This window comes from Lepisosteus oculatus, chromosome 4 (genome assembly GCF_040954835.1).
Source record: "Lepisosteus oculatus isolate fLepOcu1 chromosome 4, fLepOcu1.hap2, whole genome shotgun sequence".
Classification (NCBI taxonomy): domain Eukaryota; kingdom Metazoa; phylum Chordata; class Actinopteri; order Semionotiformes; family Lepisosteidae; genus Lepisosteus; species Lepisosteus oculatus.
In genome coordinates, this window is record NC_090699.1 from 8004518 (window position 1) to 8021907 (window position 17390).

Here is a 17390-nt window from a genome sequence, read left to right on the forward strand (position 1 = left end):
AGAGCTCCCGACCTTCAGCTCATATTCCTCGCGCGTGTCCAGAGTGTCGCTCCGCAGATCCTGCTTGAGGTCAATGTCGTCTTTGAAGGGCTGGGTGGAGGGCGAGAGAGAGACAGAGGGGAGAAACTGCCATCAAAACGAGGGAACAACAACACACACAGAGGGAAAGGAGAGGAGGGGGGAGGAAACAGACAGATATCGTATCAGCAACTGAGAGGAAAGCAGAAGTTCGTAGAACATAGAGAAAACAGCAGAGCAACTTGCAAGAACATCAGACACTGGCTGAGCACCTGTACTCTATACTCAACAGCACGGAATGCCTCTTGGCTGCAGCTGAGCTGCTGTGCTTATTCCAATGACTTGCACACACCTTCAATGAAATTCCTTCGCAGACTGTCACCAGAGAAAGTAACTAATAACTGTGCTTTGTTGTGCATGTAGAGTGCTTTTCATATCCATGAGTCACTAAAAGAAATTAATACAAGAAATTGTATACGGCCAATAAAGTCAGCTTATCTTAAATGGAAGGTTACCTACTCTCTCCACCACTTAAGGGCAATATCGTCATGGGTGACAGGTGGCAGCCATTAATGAAACAATTCTATTCAATTCAATTTATTTTTATAAAGCGCCTATCACAACAAGGTTGCCCCAGGGCACAGCCAACCAGATATAGGACAGAGAAATGACTTTGCCAATGGAAATAAGAGATCACTTTAGGGAGGCCAAACTGTGCATGCCCAGGGCAGAATCTAACCACAACACCAGGATCAATACTCCCAACTCTTATGAACAATGTCAAGGGATGTGTCATAACAACGTAATCAAGACCTTGGTGATTTAATGTCTCACCCAAAGCATTGTAGCGCCTAGAAGTGTAGAAGTGTCTTCTGTCACCATATTGGTTTATACAGTATATATACATAAACTGGCTTGGAAATTCTGGTCCAGAAGGAAGAGCACCACCTAGTGGTCCAAAAAACATCACTGAAACAACAAGCTGGTTATCCCAGGTGGCCACCCATCCTGGTATGGACCAGGCACATGTTAGCTTAGGTGATAACTCTGCTGTGTCGCATGCGTTTCTCAAACCCTTTTGAATTGGAGGAGACCTGAATACAGAGACTTGATAAAATTTCTGTTCCTCGCAAGGATAGATACATAGGATAGTGATCTGCTCCTCTGACAGCTAACTTTCCCTCGTGTTCTGCACAGAAGTTTTTATTTTCCTTTCATTAGAGGCATTGCTTTTTTTATTTCATAAATGCAGCATGATTAGCCCAAAGCTCGTCTTCACACTGAGCAGTACAACACAAGCCCAGGTAGAGATCACTTCACTTCGGCAAGACTTAATAGCTCAGCAAAGACAACAGCATCTGTGATCATCTCCCACGTTCTTCAGCAGGTGAGATGATACAGTCTAGCAAGTGAGATCAGCGTACACCTGCAGTGCCTAAGAGACACTTTTTCTAAATCAGTGCCTTTTACATTTTAGCAAAAATTGTTGGACGTAGGAAACCCCTTAAAAAGAGTTGGAGACAGAAGATTAAGATACAGTAAGATAAAGATTAAGATCATCCACAAGTTTACACGCTGAATCATAAAACAGATTAAGAAATATTGCAAACAAACTGAAGAGATTGCACCTAAATTTAGTGCAAGAGTTTCTTCAACGTGGATAAGCAGGGCATCTTTGCAGAAATCCAATACAGCTACCTGAGAAAAACAGGCTTATTTTCACATTCTGCCAACAAGTTTTTTTTTTTTTTGTAGTTGTTCCTGCTCTTTGGAGGTAACCTTGTTTTGGAAATGCCCAGTCCAGATCAGAGGCGAAAGCCGTAGCTACAGAACAACAGACTTCAAAATTTGAAAAGAAAAAGATGAACACGGCCCACTGTGCACATCTAGAAGGAGGCCATCTGGATGGACCAGCTAGGACATCTGCGGAGCAGATTTCTGTATGTGTGATTTCTATATGTAGAGATTTCTATATGTGTACGCGCCTGGCTCAGAGGGTGAACCTGTGGACCCAATGGCCCCGCCCCCTGCCCCTCCCCTCTTCCAGCGGTTGCCTAGATACTCACGGAGTACATGGCTTTGACCATGCGCGTCGCCGTGGAAACGCTGGAGGCGTCGTCCTCCAGGTTGTGCGTTTCCTTGTTGACCGTCTCCACTTTGATGTCCGGCTTTCCCAGGGTCACCCCTCTGCGACCTGAACACACACACACACACATGCAGCACACAACATGTCAAGAGAGGGTCGCCAGGGCCTAACGCTCACTGAACACACAACAGAACAGCACAGAATGCGAGATGGGGAGTGGGGAGGAAAGAGGAGACATGAAGAAGCTAATTATTCAGTGCCGGGGAGAAGCGTCTGCGGTGGGGAGAGGTGCTTCCTGGTGTTCTCCACACACACCAACCCACCGCTGACACCACTGGATGTGAGGAAAGCCGGAGAGAGAGAGGCGAACAGTGAGAGGGTGAGGGAGAGGAAGGGAGGGAGCAGAGGAGGGAGAGGAGGACACGGTTCATCCTTGACTTCAAACGCCTTTCCGTTTCTGTTTTTTTTTTTGGGGGGGGGGGAAGAAAATCCAACATAAAAGAGTCTGGTCTGCTTTGAAATGCGCTGTTTGATCAGTGGGAAGAGTGGGGAATTCAGGGGCCGGACGAGCTGTATCAGAGAGAGAGAAAGAGAGAGAGAGAGGAGGGCTGTGGAAGGAGGGGAGAAGCCAGTGAAGAAAACGCCAGGCGGGGGTATGAAGGTGGATCCTGCCCTAACACCCGGAGCCTGGGGAAATCTGGGCAGGCTGACTCTGAGGGGCTCTTGCGCTGTAAAGGACTCAGAAGGTGGTCAGCGAGCCGGCCCTTCTCTCACTGTACCCTGGACCAGATCTCTGCTCCTTTGCGACTCTTTGAGAGACAAATTCTCTGACTCTCTTCACATCCAGACTCCAACTTCACCTGTTTATTAGGGCATACGTCTGATTGTCCTACATTCTACCCTGATTATTTTTGTTTAATTTTCTGTTTTACTCTTTATTGTACCTTTTATCACAATGTATAGCATCCTTGGGTTTGGAAAGGTGCTTTATAAATGATTATTATTATTATTATTATTAGCTCAGGAACTGCAAGAGAATTTTCAAATTACAAAAAGGGACAACTAATCAGTGAGATAATTCATCCAGTGGCCAGTGGCAGTGAATACAAGCAGACACAGGAGTACATTGGGAATTCGTGTGATTGAAGGATATTCCAGCCTTCAAAGTGAGATTGCCACCACTACAGCATGCAAGAGGAGAGATTGGGAAGGTCCATCAAGAGCTCCACAACAAGGAATCAGGCACTGCCTCATGCTGTCCAACACACACTCCAGATGCTATTACAAGGGTTGAAATGCAGATCCTGTCTGGAGGCTGAGTTAACAATGAGTTAACTGCTGCTTAACTCTCGAGAAGGGCTGCAGTGCCGGTCCTGGAGGGCTGGTGTCTCTGTAGGCTTTCACTACTGGTTTAATGGGACCTGTTGAACCTGAGCTTCTCTCAGTTCTCCAGGTGCTGCTGCTTTCAACAGACACACCAGCTCTCCAGGACTGGAGGTGGACCTCGTTGCTCCATTTTCTGTGTCCAATTGGTGCTCAACGGTGCTCAGATGGCCTAGACTGACCAGAAGGACATGTATGCCTTGCTCCTTACTCACAGTGCACATCCACCTGGATGCTGACGTTGGTGTGGGCCACAGCGTTAAATTATTATTAGTATTATTATTATGTCATGTCATTTGCCAAACTGCTATATACCACACGGTGTCGCTGGAAGCCGGAGCCTTACCCGGCAAGCAGCGAGCCCAAGGCAGGGTACACCCTGGACGGGGCCCCAGGCCATCGCAGGGCAAGTGTAAGCCAATAATACATGGGGACAATTTGGAGGCCAAAGTAAAGGGGGGAAATTTGGCCCAGACACGGGACAACTCCCTACTCTTCTCGAGAAATGCCCGGGGATCTTTAATGACCACTGAGAGTCAGGACCTCGGTTTAACGTCTCATCCGAAAGATGGCGCCCACTACAGTTTAGTGTCCCCATCACTGGGCCCACACAGACTGCAGGGTGAGCACTCCCTACTGGTCCCACTAACACCTCTTCCAGCAGCAACCTTAGATTTCCCAGGAGGTCTCCTATCCAGGTACTGACCAGGCTCACACCTGCTGAGCTCCAGTGGGTCGCTAGTTGAGAGGCTGCAGGGTGATATGGCTGCTGGCTATTATTATTATTATTATTATTATTATTATTATTATTAATAATGAGTGAAAGAGAGCTGGGATGAAGATGTTGACTGAAAACACGGTTTTGGGTTGGAGGGACGTGGAACGCTGATGACCCTGATCCTTTCAAGAAATGGCTGGAAGAGATCCCAGGATCAATTGTGAACTGCTAACGACCAAACAGGCCGCTTGGCCCAAATGACCTCCTCCCGCGTGCCACCCGCCCCGCCCCGCGTTCGGCTGTACTCACTCCCTTTGCGCTGCCGGTAGAGGAAGAGGGCCAGAGCGATCAGGAAGGCCAGGAGCAGGATCGAGGAGCCCACCGTGCTGCCAGCGATGATGCCCATGGGGACGATCTCTGTGCAAGAGGGGGAAGACCACAAGTAAGTCACCGCGTAGGAATCTCGCGCCCACAAACTGGAGCCAACATCGCTACCTGGCCCGAGTCAAATTACATAGATCGGGAGACCTCAACATCAGTGCTGTACTTCTATGCTTATTTTCTAGATCAGTGGTTCTCAGCCTGTTTGGCCGAGATCCCCCCTGGAGGGTCAGCCAGGTACCCCGCTAAGCTTACCGTAGGCATAAAACACTAAGAAAGGGGTGTTTTCGGGGGGGGGGGGGTTTGCATCTATGGACGTGCTGTATCAAAAAAACTAATTGCCACTCTTACAATTTTAAACTAAAACAAAAATGTTAAGTATTATCAAGATTCAAAAAATAAAAAAACAGACTTACTCAGTGAATCTAATGAGAGACCTGCTGCGATGTGAAATAAAAAAAATAATTGTTAACGGCAAAAAAAACCGCCACGTCGCTCCAGCACAAAATCACAAAGCGTTTCTGGACACGCTCGGCAATCGCGCTGCCCCCCATTCTCCTCATAACAATAGGAATATCCTAAATCTGCATATAGAATTTAGAATCTAAATGATTTCAGAATTAGCTGATAAATATTTTAACTAAAACTAAGCACATGGAAATCCGCCATTTTGTATGCGATGCCCAAGGTACCCCCAGGGGTACGCGTACCCCCGGTTGAGAACCACTGCTCTAGATGACACTGCAGCACTCAGACATGCAAACTGCAAACCAGAGGAAACAAATGTCTTACTGCTTTCAGAGGACGCGGCAAGAGAATTGACTCCTTTATGAGCAAACAGCTCTCGCTTGCCCTTACACATCCCGACTCTAATGCTTTATACAGTAGTTTGCAGACAGAATACGTCTCACAGGAGCACAAAGGCAGAAACGCAGATCAACAAGCACATTGGAAGGACAATCACAGCTTCTGTCATGTCTGGATAGTCATCAGTCCACAGGAACCCAGGCTGTAGTCCTACCTCCTGCCTCCAGGGGCCAGCAAAATATTCACGGTCATTCAGTGCAAAATAACAGTGCAGCAGACCTTCACAGAGCTGAGCTGTAAGCCGCTACCAGTACAGGCTCAGATGAACTGGGGTGAGCTTGGTGTTTACTTTGGAGAACAGGGAAAAGGGGAAATCCCATTCCAAAGGTCAGGGTCCTTCAGGCTTACAGACTCCTAGATCAATTCAGGAACTGCTTCAAGACTCCTCTGCTTGAGCTGTAGCCCATGTGATCTCCTGATCTGCTGATCTGGTGCTGGGGGCCTTTGCGAACTCATGTCAGTTTGAAACTGAAGTTGTCACGTTTTGGATTTGGTCCACATTGGCTGTTAAAGTGGAACTGCTGCAACACTCTTTTAGAGAAAGATCCTTTCGGGGCTAGAAAGAACGGGCAGCGATGAGCGCGTTTCAAACCACAATTAGAGTAAAATGTGCACAGCAACTTGAAAAACCTCCAATTTACATCACAAAATAGAGGAAGGTTCCAGGTGTGTGCAGTGTCATGTTCTGCGATTCAGAATGAAACAACAAAACGTCTGGTGAGGTGAAGCAGCCCTCTTACACTGTAAACAAGCAGGCTTGTGAATCCATCTCTTTTAATCCAGCAGAAATATCGCTCTCGACTTTGAGACGGTTTTGCCAACAAATACTACTTACTTGTCAACTCTGCCCGCAGATCACATTGGAACATTTCTGCGGTGAAATGTCTGCTGCACAACCTGGACTTATTTGCTCGTACATCACAGTACATCAGTTATTACAGTGACTAGTGAGCAGGAAGGGCATCCTGTCGCAATTCATGGGAACTCTCGCTTTCGCCCATGGCGAGACCAGGTGTTTGCGACAACATGCCGATTTGCAGTACTTTCACAAAGTTCCCAATTTTGGGCTTCTTTCGTAATTTGTCCAATCTGTTATCTGGGATTTAATAACCGGTCTGAGAAATTGGGACTTGCCGTGCCCCTTTAAGTCTCCACCGATCCTACAGTCGATAACATGAAACATGCAGCAACGCCGACCCACGGTCGGTTACCATAGCTGGGCTGTACCTTTCTCCTCCAGCTGGATGATGGCGGTCCCGGGGCCGAAGCTGTTCCAGGCCGTGCAGTTGTAGCGCGTCTGGAAGTCGGCCTCGATGACGTTGTTGATGGTCAGGGTGGAGAGCACCCCGCTGCCCGTGTTGGCCCGCTCCACCGTGTAGCGCTCCAGCGTCCCGGTCTCCAGCACGTTCTCCTTCCAGGCCCAGGCCTTGCGAACAAGCACAGAGCCATGGTCACTGGGAGAACAGGCAGGAAGCGGTGGGGCAGGACCCAGGATCCTTCAGGGCAGGGTCTTTGGCCAGGACAATAGGTCATGCTGGTTTCGGTAGCAGACTAGGCTTCTCCCAGTGATCCTCCTCACCCAAATGGGACGCTGCCCCATCACAGGGATCACCCCCCCCCTTATACAGCTGGGTGGACTGGAGCAACCGGGGTACAGTACCTCACTCAAGGCACAACAACAGCATCTGCAAGGGGGACCTGAACCCACAACCCCACACCAGAAATGTGAATGAGTAATGAACCGCACTACACCAAACGTACCCTCATATGCTCTTCTCTAACTGTACCAGCTATCCACTGATTCCAAAGTCCTCAGCAGAAATGCACTGTGTATATTATAGCGATGCATATATGATATATACTGTAGATTCTCAGCTTTCAAAAATCAAACAGAAAGGCTATGAGTTGCTCTGTCAGAAAGAGGGATCTTAGAGCCTGAAGGAGTGGAATCGTCTTCTATATTTTTTCCAAAATCAACACCTAGAAACCCCTCTCATTACAGAAACCTTGACCTGCAATCGAAGGATGGATTTATTTTCAGGATGCAGAGTCAGGTGTGGGATTTGTTGATTTACTTACATTTCAAAGACCCCAAAATGTAATGGAATGATATTTAAACCTTTGACTGCTTAATTCCCGCCTGTTTATTTTCCATATACACCTACTCCCCGAGTTACATAAGAGTTTGGTTCCACAAGCCCTTTCTTAGCTGAATTATAGCGATCTATATGTGATGTATAGATTCTCTGCTTTCAAAACCAAATAGGAAGGCTATGAGTTACTTTTCAGGAAAGAGGGATTTTAGGGCCTGAAGGAGCAGGGTTAGGATAGTGTAGCAAGGGGCAGAGTCTTTTAATTCAGGAGAGCCACATTCTTCGTATTCTCACAGGAAATGTGACTGCACCTGGTGACTTCAGCTCCCTCTAAAAGCAGTTCCTGAGGCAGTGAAGGTTGCCTTTCCTACACAACGTCTCCACAGACCCTCAAGGGTTTATGAAGCAGTGAGCATAGCAGGATAACACTGACAACAGCCTCAGTCGTTTTCAGGGTCGGGGGGCACCAGGAAGTAAGACGGTTGATGAGCATCCCTGGCCAACCGGAAACGACCGAGAGAGGTTATTGCCACTGCTATCTGGGTTGAGACGCTTCCAGGTTATGGGAAGATAAGGTTACGGTTCATGTGCCAGCAGCCCTATCACCCTGCAGCTCCCAGCTGGCAGCCCCACTGGAGCTCAGCAGGTGTGAGTCTGGTCAGTACCTGGATGGGAGACTCCTGGGAAAGCTCAGGTTGCTGCTGGAAGAGGTGTTAGTGGGGCCAGTAGGGGGCGCTTACCCTGCTGTCTGTGTGGGTCCTAATGCCCCAGTATAGTGACGGAGACACTGTACTGTAAAAAAAAAGGTGCCGTCCTTCAGATGAGATGTAAAACCAAGGTCCTGACTCTCTGTGGTCATTAATAATCCCAGGGTGTTTCTCGAAAAGAGTAGGGGTGTTACCCTGGTGTCCTGGCCAAATTTCCCCCTGGCCTACCCATCATGGCCTCCTAATAATCCCCATCTCTGAACTGGCTTCATCACTCTGCTCTCCTCCCCACTGAGAGCTGGTGTGTGGGGAGAGTACTGGAGCACCATCCAGGTGGGGCTGCACACTGGTGGTGGTGGAGGGGATCCCCATTACCTGTGAAGCACTTTGAAAAGCACTATGTAAGTGTAAGCAATTATTATTATGTGGAACCCCCTGGCCACGCTACCCAATAAAAGGGGGCTTCTCCACAGACAGCCACATGCGGAATGTCCTACAGTGAACCTTGCAGAGAGCTGCCCCAGGACTCACAGCAGAGGACGCAGGGAAAGACACTGCACAGGAAGGGTTGGGAGGGGCAGTGGGCTATTACCCCCAAGGGGTCACACAGGGGGCAGAACCAGGAGTCGGGGGGGGGGGGGGAGGTTGACGTTGACTTGAATCCCCCAGCGCCCTGCGAGCTGCTGACGACGTGATTCGCCGCACGCCGTGTGACCGGCTGTCAGGCCGGAGCCCGGCGGTTCCCGACAATGACAAGACCTGCCCAGACAGGTGTGAAACGCTGAGCGCGCGGTCTTGTACGGCCCACACGGGCTTACGGCGCAGGCCGTTAAAGATTCATGCCAGCCTCGGCACAATTATCATACCCCCCCCAGTTAAAAACAACGCAGGGACACGGAACAAAAGAGCTAAGAGCTGTGACTCCCGTTGTTGCGGGTGGGCGCCCATTCTCCTACCACGTCGGAATTCGTCAACAGCCGCTGTGTAAATGGCTCCGCGGAAGGACTTTACAAGCCCCGCTGAAGCTTTTAATGGAAAGTCTGTTTAAACAACCCATTTACTGCCTGCTTAATAGTTAATCTCTCTGTCTGGCCTCATCAGAACTCATATACGGTTAGTACAAATATGGGCCACATAAATGCCTGTCGTGATTTATCACACTCCGTGTGAGTGGATACATGTATTTCCATATACTGTGTACCCAAATAAGTTTGCTTTGCGAAGCAACTAAATCGTTTTTCACTTCCAAAAGTACAGACGAAAACAAATCAAGGCCTAAGCTGCTTCTTGCTCAGATTATCCTGTTTCTGCTCTTCTGAAACAAGGGGGGTCGGGAATTTTTCCACGTTTCCCGTTTCTTAAAAAAAGACCTGGGTGGTCGGGCTCACCTGTTTTAGTTATTTTTTTTTTTACTTTTATTTATGTGTGGTTTCAGAAAATGTTTATAGGAAAGAAGCTTTGCTATTCTAATTATGTAGTATCGTTAGACATCTCGGAGCAACAATACTGGCACTGCTCAAAACACATCTACTGGTGCATTGTGAGCTTTGAAATGGAGGGTTTGTTTCTTGTCAGCGAATGCTCTTTGGGAGCCAAATGCCTTCCGGGTGATTCACAATGCCTGAGTTGGCCCCGCGTTCTTTAGCATTATGCAAACTGTGCATGCAAAACTCCTCAGAGATAGGAAGCCGGTCTTATCACAGCTGAATCACAGCTTCATTTATAGAGCCTGGTTAACCAGGACCAACAAGGTAAAATTCAGGGAGTTTCAGGGAGTCACCATCAGTGGCTGCATAGCAAACCTGAACTACCAGCCTTCCTAATGACAAATCCCACAACCAGATGGGTGAGACTCCGTAAATGTAGTTTGTCCTTAGTTTACCCCTGCCTGGGTGCTGCTTGGGTGTTATAGAAAGCAGTTGAATGCATTGAACTGAATACCCTAATTAAGGGATAATGGATCCATATTTAATACTTCAGGTCTTTAGTACCTGCTGTGTGTCACACAAGCCCACCCTGAGCAGTGAACCTTATAAGCTAGCCCCCAACCAGTGGTGGTAAGAATTCATAAATCTCCACTGATTAGAAAACTGATAAGAAGGTATTTGTGTGCTTAAGGTCAGAAAAGCATGTTCCACATTGGAAATCTGGATTACTCTTAAGTAAAACAACTCCATAACTGCAAAAGGTCTTCTTTGTAAGATTGCTCTGTGTTGAATGTTACTCAGATATAACCTAGGGATCACTTGCACACTGCCTTAGCTCCAATCTCCCTGCGATACTTGAAATTGTAAACTCTTGTTGTATGTGCAGATGAGCAATAACTGCATAGCTCTGCGACCGTTCTTGCTCTCAGATGCTGAGCACGTCTAGATCAACTCAGTACAGGGGTCTAAAAAGCTTTCACAGTGACACTCTACAATAAGCCACTAGGTGTCTCTCTTCTCTTTGAAAGCCGAACAAGGAATGCAGTTAAACACAAACGGCTTACACACTGAACAAAGGCCCATCTAACCTCAGAATAATAAAACACCCTTGGCATTTCTTTGTGACACCAAGACATTTAAACTAGTTTGTCTTCTGGGAATTGAGAGCAAATGAATGTGGCCAGTCTAAACTGGCCCGTACGTTTTCGATTGGACCCAAAGTCCAGCTGCTCTCTGACGTGATTTATACTGGCGCAGGAAAGTGACCATAGCTGTGCTTCTGTGTTTGATCTGAACTTTAGCTGAACACGATATAGAAATAACTGCAGGTATAACACATTACAGCTCTACAGCCCTTGATCTTTGAACACGTCCCCACTTCTTTAACCAGTATGCTGGTGAAAGCTCATCTTGTACCTCAAACAACGAGAAGTGAATCAAAATTCACAGTCTCGAGAAAGCCCTCACAGCCACCAACACTGATGAATTCCAACACCGAGACCATGCTGGCTCGAGTCAGAGAGATACTCACGATTTTGTCCGGCGGCGGAGTGCTGCCTATGAAGCACTTGACCTCTCCTCGGTCGCCCCTAACCGCAAACTGCACGGAGTCGCTGGAGATGATAGGGGGGCCTGGGAAGACAGAGAATGGGGTGAAAGGCCACAGCCATCTTGCTTAGTCTGGACATGTGGAAGGGGAAGATCTATCCAAAGACTACCTCTTTAAAGCCTGGGCGCAAGATTGGAATTATCCATCCTTTTTCGAGTCATTTTATCCAAGGTTATTCATAGGGCATGCCAATCCCAGCAAGCGATTAGCACAAGACAGGGTGTGCCCTGCATGGGCCTGTGAATAGACCTTAGGAGTCAGGGAGGAAACCCATGTGAACACGGGGAGAACATACAAACTCCATACATACAAACTCCACACAGACGGCAGCCCAGGAATCGAGCCTAGGGTCCCAGCGCTGCACCAGTGTGCCGCTTATATATTACATTGCATATTAATATTTAACAATAATGAGCGCTTTTCTGAACACTCCACTCACAGCGCTTTACAAGTGATGGGGACTCCCCCCCACCACCACCAGAGTGCAGGCCCCACCCCCACCAAATGGGATGCCATGGTAACACCCCTACTCTTTTTGAGAAACACCCTGGGATTTTTAATGACCACAGAGAGTCAGGACCTCTGTTTTATGTCTCATTCAAAGGACGGTGCTTTTTTATACTATAGTGTCCCTGCCACTATACTGGTGCATTAGGACCCACACAGACCACAGGGTGAGCGCCCCCTACTGGCCCAACTCACACCTCTTCCAGCAGCAGCCTTAGTTTTTCCCAGGAGTCTCCCATCCAGGTACTGACCAGGCTCACACCTGCTGAGCTCCAGTGGGGCTGCCAGCTGGGAGCTGCAGGGTGATATACCTGCCGGCTACTTTTGAAGTAGGGTCTGCTGTACAATTCTAGCACTGTCCCTGGATGGTCCTCTGGTTTTAATCTTATATTATGCCTTAATTATTTCACTGGCTGATGTATTAGGCCATTTATTACAGATGTGTTTCGAAACTGATCAGACTGGGGAATGGATGATTCAGTTGGCTGGTCAAAGTGCCGCAGTTCAAACCCATGATGATCTGCATCCAGTGGTCTTTTTTTCCAAGATTCCCGATTGTGTACATTTGGAAAACAAAATATCCACCAAGAAAAATGATATCCAAAGGAAACCGAGTGGTCTTTTCCTGGAGAAACCAGCATAGCACACAGGTATGTTTGATTCTGGAAAGGCTATATTCTGATTTGATCACGGAAGATAAGAATAAGTACACACAACTGATTCAGATCTTGCTGAAATATTTCCATTTTGTTTTTTTTCCCCCCTGGCTCACAACTATAAAGTGCAGATCTGCAAGGACGGAGTGAGATACGGGCGGCTGGATCGCTCCTGATTTAATGTGGTTTTCAGTTCCGGTTAGTCAACATGTCAGCGTGATTCACGCAGTTATTCCCTGTAAACCAGATCTACAAAAGCAGCGTTAATCAGTCAGCAAGCCAGGCGCTGCCTCTGAGTGATGGAAGAAAGCGGGCCTCCTGGGAAGAGGCGTTTCATTGTGTATAACAAAGGGGAACCAAAGTGACGGGGATGATTAAAAACAGGTTGACTCGCCAATTAAGAAACGCGCCATGATGTTGATTAAAACCTGTAAATCAGAGCCCTTGCGTGAGCTGATGCATCCAGGAGTGCTGGGTGAGTCCTGCCGCCGGAAGGCTTCTGTGACATTTTTTAGTGGATATCCTGAGTCAGCAGGGAGATCAGAGGAGCAGCTCACAGCCAGGCACTTGAACTTCTCCTTGAAGGCAGCTGCAGAAGCCCTCTGCCTGACGCGACAGCTCTGCTGCTGGCTGTACAGGATCAACAAGGTCGGAAGGCCACACTGGAGCAATATGCGAGTGCATCTGCAGGCAGCTTCCTTTCCTTGTACTTTTTTGCCAGCAGCCCTATCACCCTGTAACTCCCAGCTGGCAGCCCCACTGGAGCTCAGCAGGTGTGAGCCTGGCCAGTACCTGGATGGGAGACTCCTGGGAAAGCTCAGGTTGCTGCTGAAAGAGGTGTTAGGGGCGCTCACCCTGTGGTCCATGTGGGTCCTAATGCCCCAGTATAGTCCCGGGGACACTATACTGTAAAAAGGCGCCGTCCTTTGAATGAGACATAAAACTGAGGTCCTGACTCTCTGTGGTCATTAACAATCCCAGGGCGTTTCTCGAAAAGAGTAGGAGTGTTATGTCCCCTGGCCTTTACCCATCATGGCCTCCTAATAATCCCCCTCTCTGAACTGGCTTCATCACTCTGCTCTCCTCCCCACTGAGAGCTGGTGTGTGGGGAGAGTACTGGAGCATCATCCAGGTGGGGCTGCACACTGGTGGTGGTGGAGGAGTCCAGAAAATCGCTGAATATAAGGTTAAGCAATTATTATTATTATAGCTGGTTGCTGCTGGTTTCTTGTACCAGGGCTGCACACTGGTAGTGGTGGAGGGGATCCCCATTACCTGTAAAGTGGGGTGTCCAGAAAAGCAATAATGATGATGATGCTAATTATTACTGTTATTATTATTATTATGATTATGATTATTATTAATATTATTACCACTACCACTACTTTGGTAGGGATGGCACGAGCATTGCTGCCTCACAGCGCTGGGGCCCTGTGGTCATTTCCACACCTGGGGTGCTGTTTGTGTGGAGTTTGCATGTTCTCCCTGCGTCCACTTGGGTTTCCTTGGGGTCCACTGGTTTCCTCCCACAGTCCAAAGACATGCTGGTGGGTAAACTGGCTTCTAGGAAAACTGGCCCTGGTGTGAGTGTTTGAGCCTGTCTGCCCTGTGATAGACTGGTGTCCCGTCCAGGGTGTACCCTGCCTGCTGAGACAGACCCTGACTCCCCAATGACCCCGGGTTGCATGAAGCGATTCGAAAATGGATGGATGTTATAAACAGTGACAGCTACAGTCCACATTATTCTTAATACTTGACTTTGCAGAACAGCAACTCAATTTTATGGAGAATAACAGCAAGAAAAGGGAAAATAACACACTTTCAGTCTGCAACAACCAATAAGAAACATACATTTCGGCACATGTACGTTTTGTAATTGACAAAAGGGGGATAATTTCTCAAATTCAACATAGTCACTCACACGGAGTGTCTATTCACTAGACATCTTCCCTCATTCCCAAGGATCCCATGGGAACACTTTTTTTAAGGAAAAGAGGATTGATTGTCCACAGTGACACACAATCGTCACACAGTACTACAAAACCTGAAGCAAATGAAGACAGTTTTTAGCCTGAGGGTTCCTGATCCTCCTACTTAAATATTTTGGGGCAGATAGGACCTTTGACCCTGCCTGATCGCTCAAGACGCTTTCCCGCAGGAACACATCGCCACGTCCACGAACAGCTCACACATACCGTTGACTGAGAGCGTGACCTCCTTCTCCCCCACTCCGATTCGGGGCACGATGGCTTTGCAGACGTACTGGCCACCGTCTGCCTGGCTGACCGACTTCAGGAACAGTTGGTTGTTGTTACTGAGGACCTGCAGGAGAGGGAGACGGGGGACAGAGAACAGACAGAGCTGAAGGAGATGCCGGAGACCCCGGATTCATTTGACGTTTGACGGTCACCATGACTCGAATGCCTCATCCCGACGGGGAGGGCGTCTGCGTTCCTCTGTGAGGGCTGTGAAGTGTGGTGGTGGCCTGGAAAGTGCTGAAGTGAGCAGGAAATATGGCTTTTTCGTCACAAAGCACTGCACAAATTTGGAAAGATCAATGTCCCCCAGTCTCCTTTTATCCATTTACAATAAAGTAAAAAACAAACAAACAAAAAAAGTAATGGCCCAGACATTCTCTTATTTTTCTGGAGGTGTACCACAGTAAAGTGTAGTGAAGTACATGGAAATAATGACAAAAGCATGGTAAAATATTAAGGGACAATGAATAATGAAACCAATTGCAAATCCAAGCGGGGGGGGATGGTGAAAATACAGAGTCAAGATAAGAGTTAAGGGTGAGCTGCTACAGGTGAAAGGTCAAGGGTCAGGGGTCAAGGGTTTAGGGTAAAGGGAAAATGTTAAGTGTTGAGTGCTGAAGGTAAAGGGTAAAAGGGTTAGCTCATGAGCAGCTCTAATGGTTTAAGACAATCCCTGGAAGATGCCATCTGTATGAGAGAGGCAGGACAGATGAATGAGTCAGTTCCTTTACCATGTTAGATCCCTTCTTAGTCCAGGTAAGAGTAAGGGGAGGGTTCCCAGACCATTTGCAGTTTAGGGTGACGTCTGAGCCGATATCCACAGACGTGGGCCTCGGCTCCACTACTAACACTGGTCCAACTGTAGAGGGAGAATGAGAGACAGAGGGAAATGTTGATTCAGGTTTAATATGAATGTTTGTTTTATGATTTTCTATGAAGGAAAGCAAGAAAATTAAAATTCTGGAAACAAGATCCATTTCAAATACTGCTTTCATTCAATTTGGTTGTGATTTTGAATGTATAGGGCTGTTATTCTTGAATCCTAGATACAACTAGTTTTTATCTCAGTTTAAAGTTTCTAAAGTAGTGCAACACACAGTATATTTTTGTCTCTTTAAAGAAATGCAGTCTCTCTAGATCAGGGCTTTCCAATCCAGGTCCTTCTGACATCATTATCTAGTGGGTTTTGGTCCATCTGAGCTCTCCTGATTATTTATTTGAACCTACAAGTTTAGCTAATCCATTACAAAATAATACATCTCTGAATTATTTTTAACTCTGGAACTGCAAGAGGATTCAGACTCCCTTCAGACGTTTGCATGGCACATGAGAATCACATTATTTTCGTGAAAATTATTCATTCAGTTTAGGTAAGACGAATCCAGTGGCAGTGAATACAAGCAGACACAGGAGCACATTGGGTATTTGTGTGCTAGAAGGATATTCCAGCCCCCAAAGTGAGATTGCCACCACTACAGCATGCAAGAGGAGAGATTGGGAACGTCCATCAAGAGCTCCACAACAAGGAATCAGGCACTGTGTCATGCTGTCCAGCACACACTCCAGATGCTATTACAAGGGTTGAAATGCAGATCCTGTCTGGAGGCTGAGTTAACAATGAGTTAACTGCTGCTTAACACTCAAGAAGGAGTGCAGTGCCGGTCCTGGAGGGCTGGTGTCTCTGTAGGCTTTCGTTCCCCAGCCCAGCTCTTGATGACCTAACACGGCTCGCTACTGGTTTAACGGGACCTGTTGAACCTGAGCTTCTCTCAGTTCTCCAGGCGCTGCTGCTTTCAGCAGACACACCAGCTCTCCAGGACTGGAGGTGGACCTCGTTGCTCCATTTTCTGTTTTTTAACTCCCTTCAGACATTTGCATGCCACATGAGAATCACAATATGTTAGGGAAGATTATTCATTCAGTTTAGGTAAGACGAGTCCACTGGCAGTGAATACAAGCAGACACAGGAGCACATTGGGAATGCATGTGCTAAATGGATCTCTTTGCTCCATTTTCTGTGTCAGCTTGTTTTACAACCAGGCCTTCCTTCTGAAGGCTGTAAAGAACGGTACTCAGATGGCCTAGACTGACCGGAAGGACATGTATGCCTTGCTCCTTACTCACAGTGCACATCCACTAGGATGCTGACGTTGGTGCTGCCCACGGCGTTGAACACCTCGCAGGAGACGGGCTCGGTGAAGAAGGTGTGGTCGGCAGTAGTCACGTACACGCTCTCCGTGGCTCCCTCCAGGATGATCCCACCCTTGGCCCATCTGTCCATAACAGGAGATCAAGGCAGGAAGCAGTCAGACAGGAAACAGCCACCAGGGGTGAGCAACTCCTGCCCCACGGACCCTGCAAGGGGTTGTGGAGACATAGGGAGGAAGGACCGTGATCGCGTAGCCTGACCTGTATCCCTGGATCTCTGGGTTGGCGGTAGCGGAGCAGGTGAAAGTCACTCTCTCCCCCTCCAGGACAGAGCGAGGCTCGATCGAGAGGGTCACCGTGGGTGGGTCTGCAGTACAAAAAAAAAACGGTTCATCACCTTCAGCGAAAAGTTGAGATTTGCCCGCATTAACTGCTGGGAGAGCATCAGACTGACGTTATGCATTAAATAAGGAGACTAAAAGTCACCGAGGCAGAAACCCAATCAGGAGGTTATGCAGTCTGGACGTTCGAG

At 47.8% G+C, this 17390-nt stretch overlaps 1 protein-coding gene across 2 annotated transcripts in view; it reads right to left on the reverse strand.

Moving 5' to 3' along the window:
* Window positions 1-17390, reverse strand: part of kirrel1a (kirre like nephrin family adhesion molecule 1a) — a 118856-nt gene that overhangs the window by 11182 nt on the left and 90284 nt on the right. The window contains exons 6-14 of one of the 2 annotated variants that reach the window (XM_015339104.2): window positions 17120-17225; window positions 16835-16983; window positions 15442-15569; window positions 14648-14774; window positions 11212-11312; window positions 6681-6879; window positions 4515-4622; window positions 2085-2212; window positions 13-126 (exon numbers count right to left, since the gene is read on the reverse strand). In XM_015339104.2, the coding sequence (XP_015194590.1) occupies window positions 13-126; window positions 2085-2212; window positions 4515-4622; window positions 6681-6879; window positions 11212-11312; window positions 14648-14774; window positions 15442-15569; window positions 16835-16983; window positions 17120-17225 (1160 nt within the window). The remainder of the gene's footprint in view (window positions 1-12; window positions 127-2084; window positions 2213-4514; window positions 4623-6680; window positions 6880-11211; window positions 11313-14647; window positions 14775-15441; window positions 15570-16834; window positions 16984-17119; window positions 17226-17390) is intronic. The other variant, XM_015339105.2, reaches the window with a different exon arrangement.